Source organism: Orcinus orca, chromosome 6 (assembly GCF_937001465.1).
Source record: "Orcinus orca chromosome 6, mOrcOrc1.1, whole genome shotgun sequence".
NCBI classification, from domain to species: domain Eukaryota; kingdom Metazoa; phylum Chordata; class Mammalia; order Artiodactyla; family Delphinidae; genus Orcinus; species Orcinus orca.
This window is the reverse complement of record NC_064564.1, coordinates 98,177,860-98,196,400: the sequence shown is the minus strand read 5'-3', so window position 1 is coordinate 98,196,400 and position 18,541 is coordinate 98,177,860. Positions and strand designations below refer to the sequence as shown.

The window sequence follows — 18,541 nt, the reverse complement described above, 5'->3', positions numbered from 1 at the left end:
TGAAAGTCCTGAATACCCAATACTCATTTCTATATTTGCTTTTATTAAGGTCTATCTCCCCAATTTTGAATATGTGTGTGTGTGAGAGAGTGAGTAAATATGACTTGATTCTAAGGTCAATTAACTTTTTCCTACTCAGTTCACCGTATTAGTTGATGGGAGAAGAAGTTTGGAGGGGAAATGTATTGTTATACAGAAGGAGGGAAAGTCATCAAGGTTCTCTGGCGGAAATAAAAGGAATATATTTGGTTAAATAATACAGGTAGATCATGTAGATCTTGTAGAAAGAAAGAAATGAAACCAGAAGAGAAAACAGGCAGACCTGTGAGACGGTTTCCATTCTTTTGACTGTAAGAGTGAGGAAAGCCAAGAAGATAATAGGAATTTGGCTATCTAGAGTTGAAGTCTCAATGGAGGCTGAAATAGCACATTCTTTGCTCTTTGTAGGATGGCATCATTTATAATTTTCTTCTTAGGCAATATCTTGAGGAAATCTCTGGTACTCTAAGAATACCATTCTAGGGCTTTTTCTAAGGACATACTCAGAAATTGGGAAATCAAAATCGTATTACTAGAATTGTTTCCTTACAGTTATATATAATACCCTTAAAACAAACCAGGCAAGTGGCTCTGGGTTTGAGTCCTCATTCTACTGCTTATTAGCTGTTTGAACTGTGATATTGCTCAACTTCTTTGAACTTCAGCTTCTTCATGCAGAAAATGTAGGTATCGACTCCCAACTCATAGAATTATGAAGAAGATTAAGTGAAATGATTTGTACAAACAAGTTAATACAGCAACTAAGACACTGTTGCAAAGATCAGTGCGATAAGGCCTTCGCCTTCAACGTTTAAGAGGTGCTTAACATTTAAATGCAACTAAGGTACTGAGGGCTAATTTTGAAGCCATGTCTTCTAGCTCTTTCTTGCTTGCTATTTCTATCTCTATGGTATCTTCCTGACTGATGAAAGCTGTTCTTCCAACTGACTTCAGAGGTAGAAGGTTATTTTATTTTATCTTGTCTTTAAATTTCAGTCTGCCTTAGCTGGCTGCATCCCAGATATTGATCATGTTGAACAGCCTTTCTGTAGGTGTTAAAAGCCTGTGCTTAAATCCATTCCTCAATTATCCGAGAAGAATCACTCTAGAAAGAGAAATCCATTCTTCAGGCCCTATTATCAAAACATAGATGCTAATCAATATTAGATTATTTGAATCCATTCTTAAATAGGCTACATTTGTCTCATACAGCACTGTATTTTAAGAATTATTGAGTCAGAGATGCCTGTTAGTAGACAACCATCACAAAGAACAAAAAAGGTCATTTTAATTTTTAATTTTATACTTTAAAAAAATGGCTCAGGGGTGGTTGAAAAGAAATCACAGTGAGGCTCTGTGGTACTTTGTTTCTGAACAGATCCTTCTTTTGTTTTCCAATCATTAAAAGAAAACCTGACAATAGTAATGATAAACCTAAGTAAATACCTGGTTTTCCTTTCCTGACTTCTTGGTGGCTAAAGCAAAGAAACCCGATCCTGGTGTGCTGCCACTGTTTACATTTCTGTCCCCTTTGAAGCAGAGCAATGCATAAAGAGGTTTATCCACTGTGGCTCCACCTCTGAAGGGATGGGAGCGCAAGTTCCTTTAGAAAAACATACATGGTACCCTCACAAACTGTGACTCTCTCCTCCAAGTCAGGCTGGCCTGCCTCTGTGACATTTCAATTCTCTAAAGTGGCTTGGGCTGGGAACATTTCTGTGGCCTTGGAGATAATAACATTTTCCTAGCTTGTAAATATGGATGGTGAATAATGACTGTGAGTAAGACATGTTTACCAAGGAAATCAGACAAGAGCCACACAGAGTTAACTTGTTTTGATTTCAGTCCTCCACGTAGCTAGAGCAACTATTAGGAATATTTTTGTTAAAATGGTTCTGAAAGTACATTACAAGTTTAACTGTAAGTCAAAAGTTGAATTTCGGTTCTGATTCACTTTTTTCATTCTAAAAAAAAATTATCTGCTGGTTTTAATGGGAGGAGATGCTAAACAGCTTGATGAGGAGGACAGAAGTCGTTATTAGTTTACCCTTTCAAAAGGTTTTTATTTGGGACTAATTTTAGATTTACAGAAGAGCTGTAAAGGAAGCATACGAAAGTTCCCAGGTACTCTTCACTCAGTTTCCTCCAATGTTAACACTGTATATAACTACAGTATATTTATCAAAATCTTCGTTTACTTTTAAATGACATTTTGACCTAATCGCATGAAAAGGAAGATACCTGAGCTCTGACAGTAGTCAAAGAAACTGAAGTTTAATAAGAACCAGCATTTTCAAATTATTTATTTATTTTTTAGCTGACCAGAAATTTTATCTGGGAAAAGAAACAGGAGTCACAACCTTAATCTTAAGTGACACGGTAATATCCCGGTTGTCTAAAGTGGCTTGGCTTGGGAACATGTCTGTAGCCTTTGAGATGGGATTCTGGATGTTCCAGTAGGACTATATATAGGCCTCCAAACTGTAGGGTCCCATGCTGATGAGATGGTAGATATACACCCATTTTAAAATGATGTCCAAGAAAGAGAGCATAGACTATAAACTCAAATAGCTTGTGAGTCAAATTGCAGCTCCTTCCGGTCTTCATAGCGCCTCCAATAGATACTATCCCAAACTCTTTAGTCCATCTTTGACTCCCTGGTTAGGGGTCAGTGTGCCTGTGCTAGCATGATAAGTCTGCCTTTTCCCCTTCCTCACTGAGATGTGATCTGTACCGTGAGCTGCCGTTCACCCTTCAAAGCCCTGTGAGACCTCACCTCTCTGAAGCTTTCCCTGACCTTTCACTGTCTCCCCTGTCCTGTGTATGTATCCTGCCCAAACTTCTATCATTGCAAATATATTGAACTTTAATTACTTGCTTGCATGTTCACCTTCCTCACTAAATTTGAAAACTTTTCAAGAAATGAACCATGTCTTATTTATCTCTGTAACCTTGGATTTACCTCACTACATGGTATATAGTAGGCACTCAACAAATGAATAAATTTGAAGTTATCCTAATACTAATGGTGAATAAGCTAAGTTTCTTCTTAAATTTTTAAGCTTCATCTGGAATGAAGACATTCCAGGTAGAAATCTTTAAATCAGTGTTTCTCAAAGTGTAGTTCATAGACTACCTATGTAAGGATCATTTGGGAGATTGTTAAAAGGCCTTAACAGAGACGCAGCAGATCTGAATCCCTGGGGAATGCAACCTAGAGCTATGCCTTTAAATAAGATCTGATGTGCACTGATGCTTGGAAACCACTACCTTGGAGGAAGAGTTCCATTAGTCCATCAGCTTTGTTATTTCCATCTCTTTTCATAGAGAATTTTGAAGTGAGTCTAATCAATGGTGTGACAGTAAATTAAATGAAATAACAACACATTCGTTTCAAGAAAAGGAGACCTCTTGTTGGTTTAGTGTAACGGATACTATGACAAAGCTTCAAACTGAATTCTGAGATACATGCAAGCTAGAGCAAAAAAGAAAATAAAGTGCATAGCTCTCGCTACAGGAAGGAGTGCAAAATGGTCTCAAGAGAGACCATTGTTTTCTTCCCACGCACTAATTTTTTTTTTTTTTTTTTTTTTTTTGCGGTACGCGGGCCTCTCACTGTCGTGGCCTCTGCCGTTGCGGAGCACAGGCTCCGGACGCGCGGGCTCAGCGGCCATGGCTCACGGGCCCAGCTGCTCCGCGGCATGTGGGATCTTCCCGGACCGGGACACGAACCCGTGTCCCCTGCATCGGCAGGCAGACTCTCAACCACTGCGCCACCAGGAAAGCCCGGCACTAAATTTTTAAAGCAATTTCTCACTTAAGATGTTTTGCAGAGCAGTGAGTGATGGAATGATCAATATTTTCAACAAGATTTTTGGCAAACAGCTATTTCTGTAGTGAATAAAATATGATGTAAGCTTGGGGTACGCACTAAGGTTGCCTCGACTTTCCTGATTTTATACTTTTTTGTGGGGGACAGTTTGATTCTAAACAGCCCATTTCTAGTTTGCTGGTAAAGTCACATCTTCATACAGCTCCTTAGATAGGCATCCTTATATCACTTGTCACAATGGGGCCAAACCAAAGTTATAATCTCTAACAAGTACCAAGAATGCAGGGACAAAGCATTGCTGGTTGAGGGTAGATCTATGTTCTTTGGAAGCAAGAGAAGCAGTTGGTAATGTTGACATTCTATTTATGAAATTTGAGAAGCCTAACCAGCAATATTCTCTGGATATAAGTCATCCAGCTTCGTAACAATGTAAAAAACAGACAGCAATACCAACAACAGCCAGTATTAATCGAAGAGCTACCATGTAGACACTGTATATATGCTATCTCAGCCCCTTTTAAGAACTTTATGTTCCAAGTCATATTGCCCCCATTTTACAAAGGGGAAATAGACTTGCAGAGGTTAAGTAAATTATCCAATCTCACGTAACTAGTAAGTGGCAGAGTACTGATCTATGTAACATAAACATAGAAAAAGAAAAGACTCAAGAATGGGGTAATGAAAGATGTCCTGGTCTAGGGGTTAAGACATCCAAGCTCTTGGATAACTTAGGCAAAGTAATCATTTTTCTGGTCTCAAGTTTCCTTATCTGAAGACTAAGGGATTGAGCTATAACTTCTAGGGCTCATTTCAGATTTTAAAGTCGATGGTTACTCTTCTGATAGAACCAAAGTTAATAAAACATCAACTCTATTCTAAATAAAAATTTAGTTTTTGCATTGAACTTTATTGCTTCTACCTCAAGGATAAAGATGACACGTGGAGTAAAGAGCTGTAAACGTCTTTCCAGTCGCTTAAGTCGTTGCTTTCGTTGTACTGAAGTTACTTTAGTTCTAGAACTAATATTGATAACTATTATTTGAGTGATTTCTCTGTTCCAAGCACTCTTCTAAGAGCTTTAAACATGGTATTGTGGTTTATTCTTTTCAACTTATGAGATAGGAAGTATTATTCACCTTATTTTACAGGTAGGGAAACTGAGGCACTAAGAAACGAAGTAACCCACCTGAAGTTAACATAAGTAGTAAGTGGTGGAGCCACGGTTTGAACTTAAGCGGTTGACTCTAGTCTCTGCAGCCCAGGCAGTTTTCTCAAAAATCTAGAGCCCATGTTATTAGCCAGTACATTAAGTTCCTTCCAAAAATCATGCCTTGTATAGTTTATCATTGGTGGAAATAAATATACTAATTAAAATTTGAAAGTCACATATTGGATCTCTGAAGGAAACAGGTGAACGTATTATTTGAATTCCATATTGCCATAGAGTCCTGACAGCTTTCTGTGATACCTTTGCATAATTCAAAATAGCTACATTTTGAAATTAAGCCCACTGATGGCATGGTCTTCTCTGTCTCATACAGCACCTGGTGTATTGCTCAAGGAGTCTTTGTTGGACGAATTAATGCATTAAAGAGAAAGAAGTTTTCCTTTTTTTTGGTGAATGTATGTTTGAACTTGTACATCTCATTTTAATACCTAAACAATGAAAATAAAAGCTTACTCCAATTAGAGGATGCATATTTTAGGTCCCAAGAACTTTTCATTTCAAACGATATAATGTCAACATTGTATCAATTTGATTATCTTAAATAATTGAAGACAAATCTTTGAAGCACATTTTCTTTCTTTTTTTCTTTTTTTTTTTTTTTGCGGTACGCGGGCATCTCACTGCTGTGGCCTCTCCCATTGCGGAGCACAGGCTCCGGACGCGCAGGCTCAGCGGCCATGGCTCACGGGCCCAGCCGCTCCTGCGGCATGTGGGATCCTCCCGGACTGGGGCATGAACCCGTGTCCCCTGCATCGGCAGGCGGACTCTCAACCACTGCGCCACCAGGGAAGCCCACATTTTCTTTTCTTAAAAGCGATTAAAGAGGGCCTAACTGTTCTTCACCTTGAAGTATTATATGTTCAGTGCATAATCATTATATAACACTTTTTTGTCCTTAGAGAACTTTACTGACAACTCTTCAACTAAAGGACCACTTTACCATTGTTTCTCAAAAGCACTACAGAACTTTCTAGATGAGAATGCAGCATAATCTCCCCTAAAGTTGAAATCAATGGGTCAAACCCTTCTTTTAGAGCATGCACCCTGTTGATCATGCAGATTTAATTTTCCCCATGATAGCCCCCCGGGTTATCGAAGGTTTATGCCTGTTTCTTTTCTTTGGTTTTTAAATGCACAGTGTACTCATGACAGCAAATCAAAGCTGTTAGTGGCATCAGGCAGGTAGAATTGATGCCGGGAACAGGGCCACTGCAAATTTTATTAAGACTGCAATCACTGAGAGCACAGCACACGTTGGGGGTTTAAATACCTCTCTCTGTGGCATTTGTCATATTAAGAGCTGCAGCATAAACAAAGGAAAAAGCAAATCAAATGTATGTAAACATTTCTAGATGCAGTAAGGAAGTCCGATCTCTAGGAAAGAAGACAGCCAGGGGTCTAACATTTTTGAAAACAGTCCCGATCTCTTAGAGTTAGATCTCTTGCCATTTGCCTCCGGGACATCCTATGTGTGTATTTGTTTGGGTCTTTTAGAGTTCTACTTATCTTATATACTGCGTATGTTTGCCAAAAGTCTTCAACAACAACAACAAAAGCCTCCAATAGACCAGGTCATCCCTAAGGATACATGGTGAAGCTTTTCAGATTGCAGAGAAAGGGGCTGACAGCAATAAAGTGCCCTGTTCAGTGTTGGGAAACTCTTGCCCTGGAGCCGATCAAGTTTGCCAAATGGCTCACCTTCCCTCCTCCTCACTCCCCAAAATGCCTCTCCCAAGTGTGGAGACATGGGTCTCTGTTTGAGGCCCCCTGCAAATAAGGAGTTGTTTAAACGTTAGAGGAGCCTCTATGTAACCCTCTATAGCCCTCTGTGTAGAAGGGTTCTGTTCTCTTCTTGGTCTGCTTCTAGGGCTCTCGTTTGCAACTTTATACTATGCCCAGCCACCTCTTTCCACTGGTGATCACTGACTGAGAACCCTTGGTTCTAGCTTCCCTTCTGCCTAACCTTTTCCTTAATGGCTTAAAGCTCCAAGAGGAAACAAGGCAATAATAGAAAATGCAATTAGCAGGGAGCCCGATCCATTCCAACATCCATCTGTTTTAATTTGGGTCTCAAGTATTCTACACTCCACCAGTTTCTATACACAAAGCAGGATTCGTCTGAATGTGATATTCACAGAATGTATAAGATCCGCCCTCAGCTCCAAATAAATAAATCATTTCATTAATAATTAAGGCAAAGGATATGTAAGAATAGAAGAGAAATATAAGAAAATTAGAGATTTGTAGTTTTTTTTAATGGATCCTTTCCAATGATTAAAAAACTCAGAACCATGTTCTTTCTGGCTATAAAAAGAATAATTACATTATCGTATTAGAAGTGTTTAATTTCTGTGGTGTAGTGTTTATGAAACACTTTTTAAGGGAGAATATCCCTCTCGTCAAAATTGGAAAAGTAAAATAAGAATCTGGTACTTCAGAGGTCATTCAAAGCCTCCCCTGACGGCAGCCTCTCCTTGAAAACTTCAGCTCTACCAGTCAGATCATCACACTCCATGGTGGTATCGCCCTGCCACTGAGTACTCTGGAGTACTGAGTACTTCGGAGTACTCAGGAGAAAACTTTTTCAATTAAAGACACATAAGAGAAACAGTAGGGATCATTCTTTGGATGCGCACATGCCTAAGGTAGAACATGAAGTAGATTGGAGAAAGAGACAACGCTGTCCCTTGACTTAGAAGAGAATTCTTTCCATAGGTCCCTGAGAAGTCACTTTGTCTCTTTTCAACCAAAACTAATGCAGCAAGTATCATTGGTCAGGGCCGGCGGGGGGAGGGGAGACTACATAGAATTATGCTGCTGAAAATGATGTTTTTACCTCTGTGAGGAACTAATTAAAAGAAATGATCTCAAACAGAAGGAACATTTCTAGTTAAATATAAGGAAATCTTTCTGAGCCAATATGATTGATTTATCTTTGTTTTATAACTGTATATTCATTCTCATATCTGGAGACAGCTAAGAACCATCTTAGCTAGGGGGCAGAAGCCACAAACAAGGTATGATTGCCATTAAGCTGGGTAAGACAAATCTCAATTTCAGATATATGAAAATGCATAATAAAGAAACAAAAAGTTAGCCAATGCTTGTTGTAAGAAACCAATGACTGTGAGATTCACTCCAAATATGGTAAAATATTTTAAAACGAACATTTAGAAAATGAAATTTTCTATGCAACATGACGTACAGATTTCTCTGGCCCTCATTTATCCTGCCATGAGGGCTATCCTAAAGCCCACTGTCGCAGAGGTACCCGAGAGGGGGGTTAACATTTCCAGAGGGAGAGCCTCCATCGTTGTGAGACTGACAGCTCTTTTCTGCATCCCAGGTGACTATGGAATTTGGGCAACCAGAGACTTCCCTGCCAATGGCAAATCAGTATAGCTATATAGTTCTCACCCCGGAGTGCTTCACTTTTCTATGTGAACTTTCTGTTAATTTACTTTATGAGTCAATAACACCTAACCAAGTGTAGAAAATATTCATTGAGAAATCAGAACCCGTATGGAATTTTACTTTGGATCCTCCAAGCTACTACAGAATCATAAATTCCAGGTTTCTGCCCATAATCAAGAAAGAAGAGTCAAACGAGGAGAGAATTCACCAGTAGCTGCCACTCTCTGAACCTTTTCACTTCCCACTCCCTTACTTCCTCAACTTACTGTATTTACGGGTTAATTCCCTCCCTAAGGAAATGGCAGCTTCCGTGTTCTGTTTATCATGATCCCACTGCAGACGTTCTTCAGCCAATAGGCAAGAGTTGTGAATATCTAATCAACGTAGGGATCGATTGCCTTTGACAAAACTTTTCCCATCCCTGAGTTTGTTCTAGAGCAGAATGGAGCAACAGAGCTACAAAAATAATATGTAAAACCAATGAACAGAAAGGTTGATGTCACTTGATTAAAATAGTATAATATTTGGAAGAAGTCATTTTTTCCAAAGCATAAATACAAGCATTAATTCTTCCTCATTATAAAGGTCTCTTTATAAAAGTTCAGAAAGTATAAAGCTATATAAAGTATATGATGGAAGGTTACCAACCCCCCCATGTAATTCTATATGCAGAGATGATGACTATTAACAATTTGGCATTTATACTCCAGTGTATAATATATAACATACTGTTCTTTAACTTACTTTTTCACTTATGAACACATTAATATTTCTAATGGGTTAATATTTCTAAAGAAATAGGATATTGCCTTGCACATGGTAAGAACTATGTAAGTATTAATTAAATCACTACTAATAAAAACAGCAAATATATCATGCTTACTGTGTGCCAGTATTAATTCATGTAATCATTGCAGAAACCTAAGAGGTAGGTCCTATTTTTACCCCTGTTTTAGAGATGAGGAAAATGAGATTCAGAGACAGGAAACAGACCCAAGTCACATATATGGTGGAAAGTCTTAGAAATTAATACATATAGATCGATCTCATCCTTTTTAATGGTCACACAGAATTTCATCACATATTATGTCAGTCTCCTATTGATGCAAATTTAAATTATTTAAAAAACTTTACTATTATAAACAACTTTGTGATAATCTTGAGTATATACTTCTGTAAAGAATTCCCTTAGATAAATTTTTAGAAGTTAAATTATTGAGACAAATCTATACACATTTTAAAGTTTGATGGTTATTAAAAACAAAAAACATATCTACTAGGCTACACCAAATTATAAGAATAATTGCAAGTGCTGGTTTCCTACACCCTGTCAATTGTTGTTATTCTAATTGATGTTCTTTGTAAGCAATCTGTCTTTTCTTTAATAATTAACATCACCTTTTTGTCTTTGGTTCATTATGTGTTTGGTTCATTATAATGTGTCTGGGTGTGCAAATATTTCTGTATCTGCTCTTTATTTTTACTATTGGGACTTGGTGTACATCTCGTACTTGATGATTTAAGTTTTCATCAATTTTGGCAAGTTCTCAGGCATCATGCTTTTGAGTATAGCTTCTCTTATATTTCTCTATTCTCTCTTTCTATAATTTATATCCTTAATTGTTTCTTTTTTTATCCTTAATTATTTCTTAAATTCAATTTCATCTTTCCCATCTCTCTGCACTGAATTCTTAATTCTGAAGAGCTGACTTCTAATGTGTGAATTATCTCTTTATCTCTAATATGCCATTACTCAACCACTGAATTTTAAGTTTAACCATTATCTTTTTCATTTGTTAAAATTATATTTAATTCTTTATCGGAACTGTTTTTCTTCTTCCTAATGTATCTTACTTTTTTGTTGTTCCTCCTTTTGTGTCTTTAGTTTAAACATATTTATTTTAGAGTATCTATTATATTGTGTTGTTAATCGAATTTCCTGGGGTTTAAATCACTTTGTATATTGTGTCAGCTAATTCTCACTCAAGGCGGGTTGTTTCCTGTGGATGCGATAATTTTGTATTGTGAACTCATCCTCAGTGTGGCTTTACCTATGAAAACCCTATGTAACCTGTGTAAGGTGTTTCTTTTTTCAGCGTTTTTGTTGTTAAATTTTTGACCAGGGACTAATTTTTAAAATTTTTCTTTTAAAGTATGGTTTATTTACAATATTGTATCAGTTTCAGGTGTACAGCAAAGTGATTCAGGTTTTTTTCAGATTATATTTCATTACAGGTTATTACAAGATATTGAATATAATTCCCTGTGCTATACAGTGAATCCTTGTTGCTTATCTATTTTAGGTATTTTTTTGTATCTGTTAATCCCATATTCCTAATTTGTCCCTCCCTCTCTCCCTCTCCTTTTTGGTAACCATAAGTTTGTTTTCTGTGTCTGTGAATCTGTTTCTGTTGTGTATGTAAATTGATTTGTATTATTTTTTAGATTCCACATATGTCTTTCCACATATTTGTCTTTCTCTGAATGATTTACTTCACTAAGTATAATATCATCCAGGCCCATGCATGTTGCTGCAAATGACAATATTTCACTTTTTTTACAGCCAGGTAATGTTCCGTTTTATATATACCACATCTTCTTAAGCCAGTCATTTGTTTGTGGGCACTTGGGTTGTTTCCATGTCTTGGCTATTGTAAATAGTGCTGCATTGGGGTGCATGCATCTTTTTGAATTCGAGTTTTCATTTTTTCTGGATATATGCCCAGGAATGGGATTGCTGGATCATATGGTAGCTCTATTTTTAGTTTTTTAAGGAACCTTCATACTGTCTTCCATAGTGGCTGTATCAATTTACATTCCCACCAACAGTGTAGGAGGGCTCCCTTTTCTCCACACCCTCTCTAATTTATTATTTGTAGACTTTCTGATAATATACATTCTGACCAGTATGAAGTGATACCTCATTTTGGTTTTGATTTGCATTTCTCTATTAATTAGCAATATTGAGCATCTTTTCATGTGCCTGTTGGCCATCTCTATTTCTTTTTTGGAAGACCTGGGACTAACTTTTATGTTAATTTCTCCAACTGGGGATTCCCAGACTGGCCGGCTGGCAGCATGAATTCAAAAGCAAATCTAATTGAGATACTGTCCTGAGTGTTGGCTATTCATTCATATGAAGAATGAATATTGGCTATTCTTATGAAGAGAAAGACAAGCCTCTGTGTTTCTATGCCAACGGGTAGCATTTTTCTGGCCTATCTTTTCACTTCAGTGGTTCTCAGCTTTATACAAGGGTATCAGCGCTAACTTCCACTTCACAGGGACCCAAGACCTTGACTTTTTCCCTTTAAGAGCCTTAAAACCAATCTTCTACATTATAGAAGTGGGCACTTGTCTCATTACATGGAGGACAGTGCCCAACCAGCTCATGATCTCACCGCTCTGCTTTTCCAATTCCTATTCATTCCTGACTTCTGAATATTTCCATTTTTTCCGTATGAGTTGTACAACTAACCCGGCATTTCTGGCTGTTTGTAGTAGGAAGATTTTCATATTATCGTGTTGGCCGTGTTGCTGGAGTTCTAAGTGTGTAATCCCGGGTTTGTGTATTTAGTACCTAAAGATTCCATGAGTCATCATTTCAAGCATTCTCTTCCAATATTCACAAATCCTTTGCCCTCTTTTCTTTCCTGGCAAAACTCCAATGCTTATATCTGGCCTTTGGATTTGGCTTTCTACTTATTCCAACTTACACCTGTACTGCTGAGCAACCCTGCAGGAAAACCTGCAATGAAGCAAATTGATGCCACTCTGTATTCATAGTCCTGTTCTCTGCTAAAATCTGAATGTTCCCCAGCAAGCCTAGTTGCCCTGTGAGTCATCTCCCCCATTCCCCACAGCTATTTTAAAACCTTTCCACTCTCCTCATCCCGCTGCCCCCCTTTACAGAAGTATTTTCAGAAGATAACCTTACTTCCTACTTCCGAGAGGAAATAGAGCCCATCAGAACAGAGCTTTCTCAAATTCCATCTGCCCAACTTATGAACTCATTCACACTGGCATACACCTCTTTTCTCCTTCTTCCTATTATGAGGAAGGAAGTTTCTTCTTCCTGTCTGAGTAATCATATAATTGACCACTGAAGCTGAGATATTTTTGAAAGTAAAAGAAGGACTCTATTAATAATTATTCCAGGACAACAGGTGTAAACCAGAACTGTCCTGGGCAAACTGGGACATGCGGTCACCCCCTATATAAAGTTTATTGCTGAATACATCTGTTTTGCCTTCCCAAGCACCACAGTCCCTTGAACATTCCACCTCTCTCCTGTATATTCAAATTTTCCTTCTCTCTGGGTTCCTTCTCGTTAATATTTTAACACTGTCCATGTTTTTTCTTAAACATTTCAATCTTTTAAAAAGAGAAATCATGCAAAACCACGCTTCCTATGTGCCAAAGATGCCTCCAACTACTGCTAACTTTTTTGACTCATCCCTTTTCTCTGCCAAATTTATTGAAAAAAATTGTCAGCATACACTGTCTCTCTTTTTTTCAGTTCCTGTTCTCCTTCATTCACAGAATTCTGGCTTCTTCCCCATCCCCATTCTGACATCACTCTTGACAATGTCACACATGATTCTCTCATTTTTTAATAGAACAGACAGTATTCAGTGTTACCCCATTTCTTAGGTGCCTCCATCTGTGCAGCCTTGAGTGAATTAGTTATCCTCTGTGTTCCTCGGTTTCCTAAAATGGTACAATTATAGGCCGTTCCTCAGTGACTGTTCGTGAAAATTAAAATAAAATAATACATGTAAAGCATTTAGGATTTTAAAATGTTAGCCATCCCGTTGCTCGTCCTTTTCGAAAAACATCCATGTTTGGTCATGGTTGAGTTAGACGGTCCCATCAGTAATTTTGCATGCCACTGTTTGAATCTTTTAAGGCAAGGCGTCAGGGTAGAATATCTTTACATTGCCATTCCAGAGACCCGGCGGCCTGAGGATGGCAATCTAGAAAGGGAGCTAGCTTTACTTCTGTGTCCAAGGGTGTTTCTTTCATGTTTGTTATGGCTGCTAGGATTTAGCAAACACACTGTACTAAATCCATAACCTGGCATGCTTAACCTCATTAGAAGCTCACAATGGCAGACAAACCATATCTTTCCCTGACATATCTATTTGCCCTCAATGTAGCCCCACATCAACTAGCACTTACAGGGCTCTCATTCTGATATGCTCAAACTAATTTGCAGAGTTACCGATATAATACATAGCAAATGCTCATCTGTCCTAACTGACCATGGCCAGCTTCATCTTTAGCCCTCACCATTGCCAAGACAGCAGGCATTTGAAGGCACGTTGGGATTCTTCCAGTGACTTCTTAGTTGCTTTTTCACATGCTCTGAGTTGTTGGTTGAATTGGCCCTTCCTTTAAAATAGGTCATGTTTGCATTATATCTTGTGGACATGCCTCCACTATTTCTTTAGGTGGAAGCCAATTTTTCAGAGCTTCAATAGCCAAAGCAGATTTTCTGCAAAATTTATCTTCTAATAGTAATAATTATAGTTGATACCATTTACTAAATGCATATTATATACCGGCAGCTGTGCTAAGCATGTCACATATTTTCGTGTCTATTGACTAATAAGGATTAAAATGGAGTAGAAATAGGCATGTGTGCTAAAATGAGCATCTTAACCTACTGGTAGAGTAATTTTAAATGATATTATGAGCTCTCAGTACTAGCAAGTTTAATAAAATCTCTAGCATATATTAATTACTAACACAATGAACATGATCGTTTCAGTGTTTGGAAGAAAGGAGAGTGTTCAGTTTTACTGATAGGCATGATACAAAACTAAATGGCAAGGCAAGACCAAACTGTGTAATTGAACTCCAACTAATGAGATCTGTGATAATTTTCTCTAGGCCAAAGCTAAACCAAATGGTTTCAATATCTTTGAAGACAGTAACCTAAACAATCAGTATTTGATGTTATAATGCAGTGGGCTCATATTTCATACCTTGAAGAGGGAAATATTTATGATATTGTACACAAATGGATAACATTGGTTCTGTATCCCTCCACATATAGTTCAAGGAAACACTGGATCTAGGCAGACATTCACTGTGTCTGAAAGTGGGACTGAGTGTGTTTGTATGTTTATTTAATTTTCACTCCATAAGTTACATCAGCTGGTTTTTGCATTCTGAGCTTTAAATAGCACTGATAATTTAAAAGATATTAAATTCTAGCAGCTGTGGGAAAAATATATTCTTTTTACATCTGACAACCACTATTCCCTCCAACCTCATTCCTTTCCATGAACAGTTAATTGAAATGAGATCATCAAAGCTGTGAGAAGAAGGTCTAGCTAGGAAATAAAGATAATCTTAAAGAAGCTAATAGAAAACTGTATGATTGAGAAGGAAGAAATGTAGGAAAGGCTCGATTTTGGCCTAAGAGAAGGGTGACATCAAAGTAAGCTATGGGGAAGCTGTGAAGTCTTCCCCAGCTGAACTATAATTTGTGCCAGTGTGTGATAATCACTTTATCAATCAGATAACAGAAAAGGAAGTGATAACTCTGATAGTCAACATTTACTGAGTTTTACAAAGCGTCAGACACTCTGCTAAATACTACCAGTAACTTATCTCATTGAATACTCACAACAAACCCCACTTTGCAGATAAGAAAACTGAGAGCCAGAGAGGTTAATTCTAAGGCCTGTAACAGGAGGAGCTGGGAAGAGTTTTGTACTCAGTTTACTCACCTCGTATAGGCATGCTGGTAGTTTCTATTTTTAAGCAAAATATGTTATAATTTTAGGTCGAGAAGGAGCTGAGGACCAAATGGATAGAATCCCTAGCTCGACCTGGATTCTGATTTCTCAGTGAAGATATTTCACAACCAGTTGTTGGATTAATTGACTTTAAAGGAACACTTTAAAAAACGGAAAATATTTTGACAATGTAACTCATAGAAGTAGGACCATTGGGGGTTATACATTTTGAGCCAGTATTATATTTTTCTCAACCCTTTGTGACAATACAATTGGAAAGAAGTTACTTTTTTTCTTTTCTTTTTGATACATTTTTAAGACACGTCTTTTATGCTGAAAAAAGATAAAATGAATATCTTCAAATTTATAAACAAGGGAGAATTGTCCAAGCCAAGAAGACGTTCTAAAATGATATCCTATTGTTTTAGTATTATAGTGACTTTAGTCGGTTTTGGTTAATTGATGGGCTATAGATGGAATATGACCTGTTATACAAAGGAACGATTTTTTTCTCGTTTCAGATTTTTGAGTGTTGACCTAACGGTCTAATATCTGGAATAAATGAGGGAAATGAACTACCTACTGCCTCTCTGTTTTGCAAGCTGAAATGATTCACAGTAGAGCGTGAGGCCCTCAGCTAGCACTGTAATGGGAAGGAACGCAGCTCCTTACCCTCAACTTCCAGCTTCGCCAACTTGGAATATGCCGTCCCGAGGCTGTTTTTTGCCACACATCGATAATGTCCTGCATCTTCCTTTTGCACATTATGAATCCTTAAACTCCCGGATTCAAGAACCGCAGTGCGGGAGTTTTCCTGCCAGGGACAGGGACATGAATTAAAAATGGCCATAGGTCTGTCAAGGACACATTTGCTATATTTCATCTAGTCATCACTATCATTCTTATCAAAAATATTATTTTAACATTTATTTGGCATTTATTATGGGTAACGTACAATAATAAATGAGATAGTATAAGATTACCAAAATTAATTTTAATAACAATGCCATAAGATATAGTTATTTTTATTTTCTTTCATTATATGAGGACCCCAAGGCTTATTGGATGTCCTACATCAACAAGCCTTATTTTAGGAGTTTCTTTGATATCTAAAAATGTCACATCCAGGTCTGTTTGATTAAAAGCATTGCTTTTAACAGCCATGCTTACTGCCTATATGGTATCCTTAGGGGAATATATGTCCTTTGAAAAGTTCGAAAATTCTACAGATAATACAAAAATTGGTCTTTATAGTTAAAATGTTACATCTATCTTCTCTCTGGGGACTCTAAATTCATATAGAGCCACCCCCTGCTTTTATTGTAGAAAATATAACAAAAGGAAAGCCAGAGAATTATATAGATTACCATAAAAAATGAAAATTATTTGTTTTATTTTAAATAAAACAAAGCTAATTGATATTATGTTTTATTTCAATTAATTGACATATATCAACACCTATGTATTCCCCATGGAATACTCTGAGTACAGTAATATGAAAAACATAATGTCTTTGACCTCACTGAGTTCACAGTTGGTAGGTTATACAAGGATGGAAAGAGACGATGGTGATGCAGTATAGTAATTTATCAATAAATGTAGGTATAAGATACAAAGCAGTACAAAATAAGCGTGTGAATACTGCATTTCAAGTTTGACTACTGTATGTGATTGAGGTTGTTGTCAAGGTGGTTTGTTCACCAGTCTTTATGCTCTAACTTCACTCCAGAATGTTCTCATTCCTTTTCTTCCAAACCTTATTTCTCTCTCTCCTCCCAGAAACGATTTGTCAGGTCTAAAGCTTGGAGCTTAGTTCCATTTTTTAAATCTCATGAGTCTCAAAGATTCAATGTTGAAAAATAAATGATTCAAATACCAACCAACAAAAAAGACTGTAGCTTTGCTCTGCTTTGCCTCCTTTATCATCCTTAACACTACTGGTTCCTATCTCTTTTTTCCCCTACTCAGCCCCAACTGGAATGCCTTACAATTTGCATATATGGGAACAGAAATATTAAAGTTTGGTTAAATGTTGTACATGGAAAAAAGTTTATACTAAGTTTATAAGTGTGCGACTGAGCTTGCAAAGGATTGTTGTATTTGACAATGTGTTGTATATACATGTTTTAACATAACAATCACTTACCCTGAGAGCACTGTCCCCCTTGATCCACGACACTGATGGTTTGGGATTGCCCATTGTAGTACATGGTAGAACTGCCTTTAATCCTTCTATTATTTTTATGTTTATGGGAGGACGAGTTATTTTAGGTTCTAAAGGGAAATGAAGGTTAAAAATTAAAAAGCAATATGGCTTTATTAAACTTAGAGTTTCTAAGTTTATGTTTAATTATAAATATACATTAAAAATATTCTTAGGCTTATTATAATCCAGAATTCACCAAATGCTAAGACATGTTTTTAGTGGCTATCAAACAGAAATCATTTTTGAAAATTTAGGTTATCTCTGTTTTATCTTATTTGAAAAATCAGTTCATAAAACATGTTAGGAGTTTATAATTATCATAGTATTCTGCACTTTTAAAATAGTTAATAAAAAGTTGATTAAAATAAACTGATAAGGGCTTCCCTGGTGGCGCAGTGGTTGAGAGTCCGCCTGCTGACGCAGGGGACACGGGTTCATGCCCCGGTCCAGGAGAATCCCACATGCCGCGGAGCGGCTGGGCCCGTGAGCCATGGCCGCTGAGCCTGCGTGTCCGGAGCCTCTGCTCCGCAGCAGGAGAGGCCACAACGGTGAGAGGCCCGCGTATCGCAAAAAAAATAAATAAATAAATAAATAAAAATAAACTGATAACAATTCAACATCACGTAATTCATAGCAACAGACATGAAAACATATGAAAGTAAAGTTTTGATATAAGTTTTATTTGTATAATTCTGAGTTATGTCTACTTTCCCTTTGGTTTCCATCTTAATTTGACTATTAAGTTTGATGATTAAAAATTAGATACATTTATCCTCTAGAAAATAAATCAAATGTTACTATACTTGTAATCAGAGAAATTCTGTAATATAATTCAGAGTAACTCCACTCTGCAAAGCCAACTTGTGTATACTGTTCTGTGAAACACTCCTAAATTCATTTGTTCAGAAGAAATAGTTTATGTCAGTTAATTTTTATTCTCCAACATGGAGCTTTCAGAGGAAGACGTTATTAAATCTATTGCATAGAAGTACTGACAAGTTCAGGATGCCAGTGATTTTACTATTTGAAACACTCATAAAATAATGAAAACTACATTTATTTCCTAAGGAATC

General features: G+C 37.2%; 1 protein-coding gene across 1 annotated transcript in view; it reads right to left on the bottom strand.

Annotated features, from left to right (window-relative positions):
• Positions 1 to 18,541, bottom strand: part of MUSK (muscle associated receptor tyrosine kinase) — a 94,611-nt gene that overhangs the window by 49,277 nt on the left and 26,793 nt on the right. The window contains exons 4-5 of the mRNA XM_012532820.3: positions 17,409 to 17,536; positions 15,935 to 16,076 (exon numbers count right to left, since the gene is read on the bottom strand). Of these exons, the coding sequence (XP_012388274.1) occupies positions 15,935 to 16,076; positions 17,409 to 17,536 (270 nt within the window). The remainder of the gene's footprint in view (positions 1 to 15,934; positions 16,077 to 17,408; positions 17,537 to 18,541) is intronic.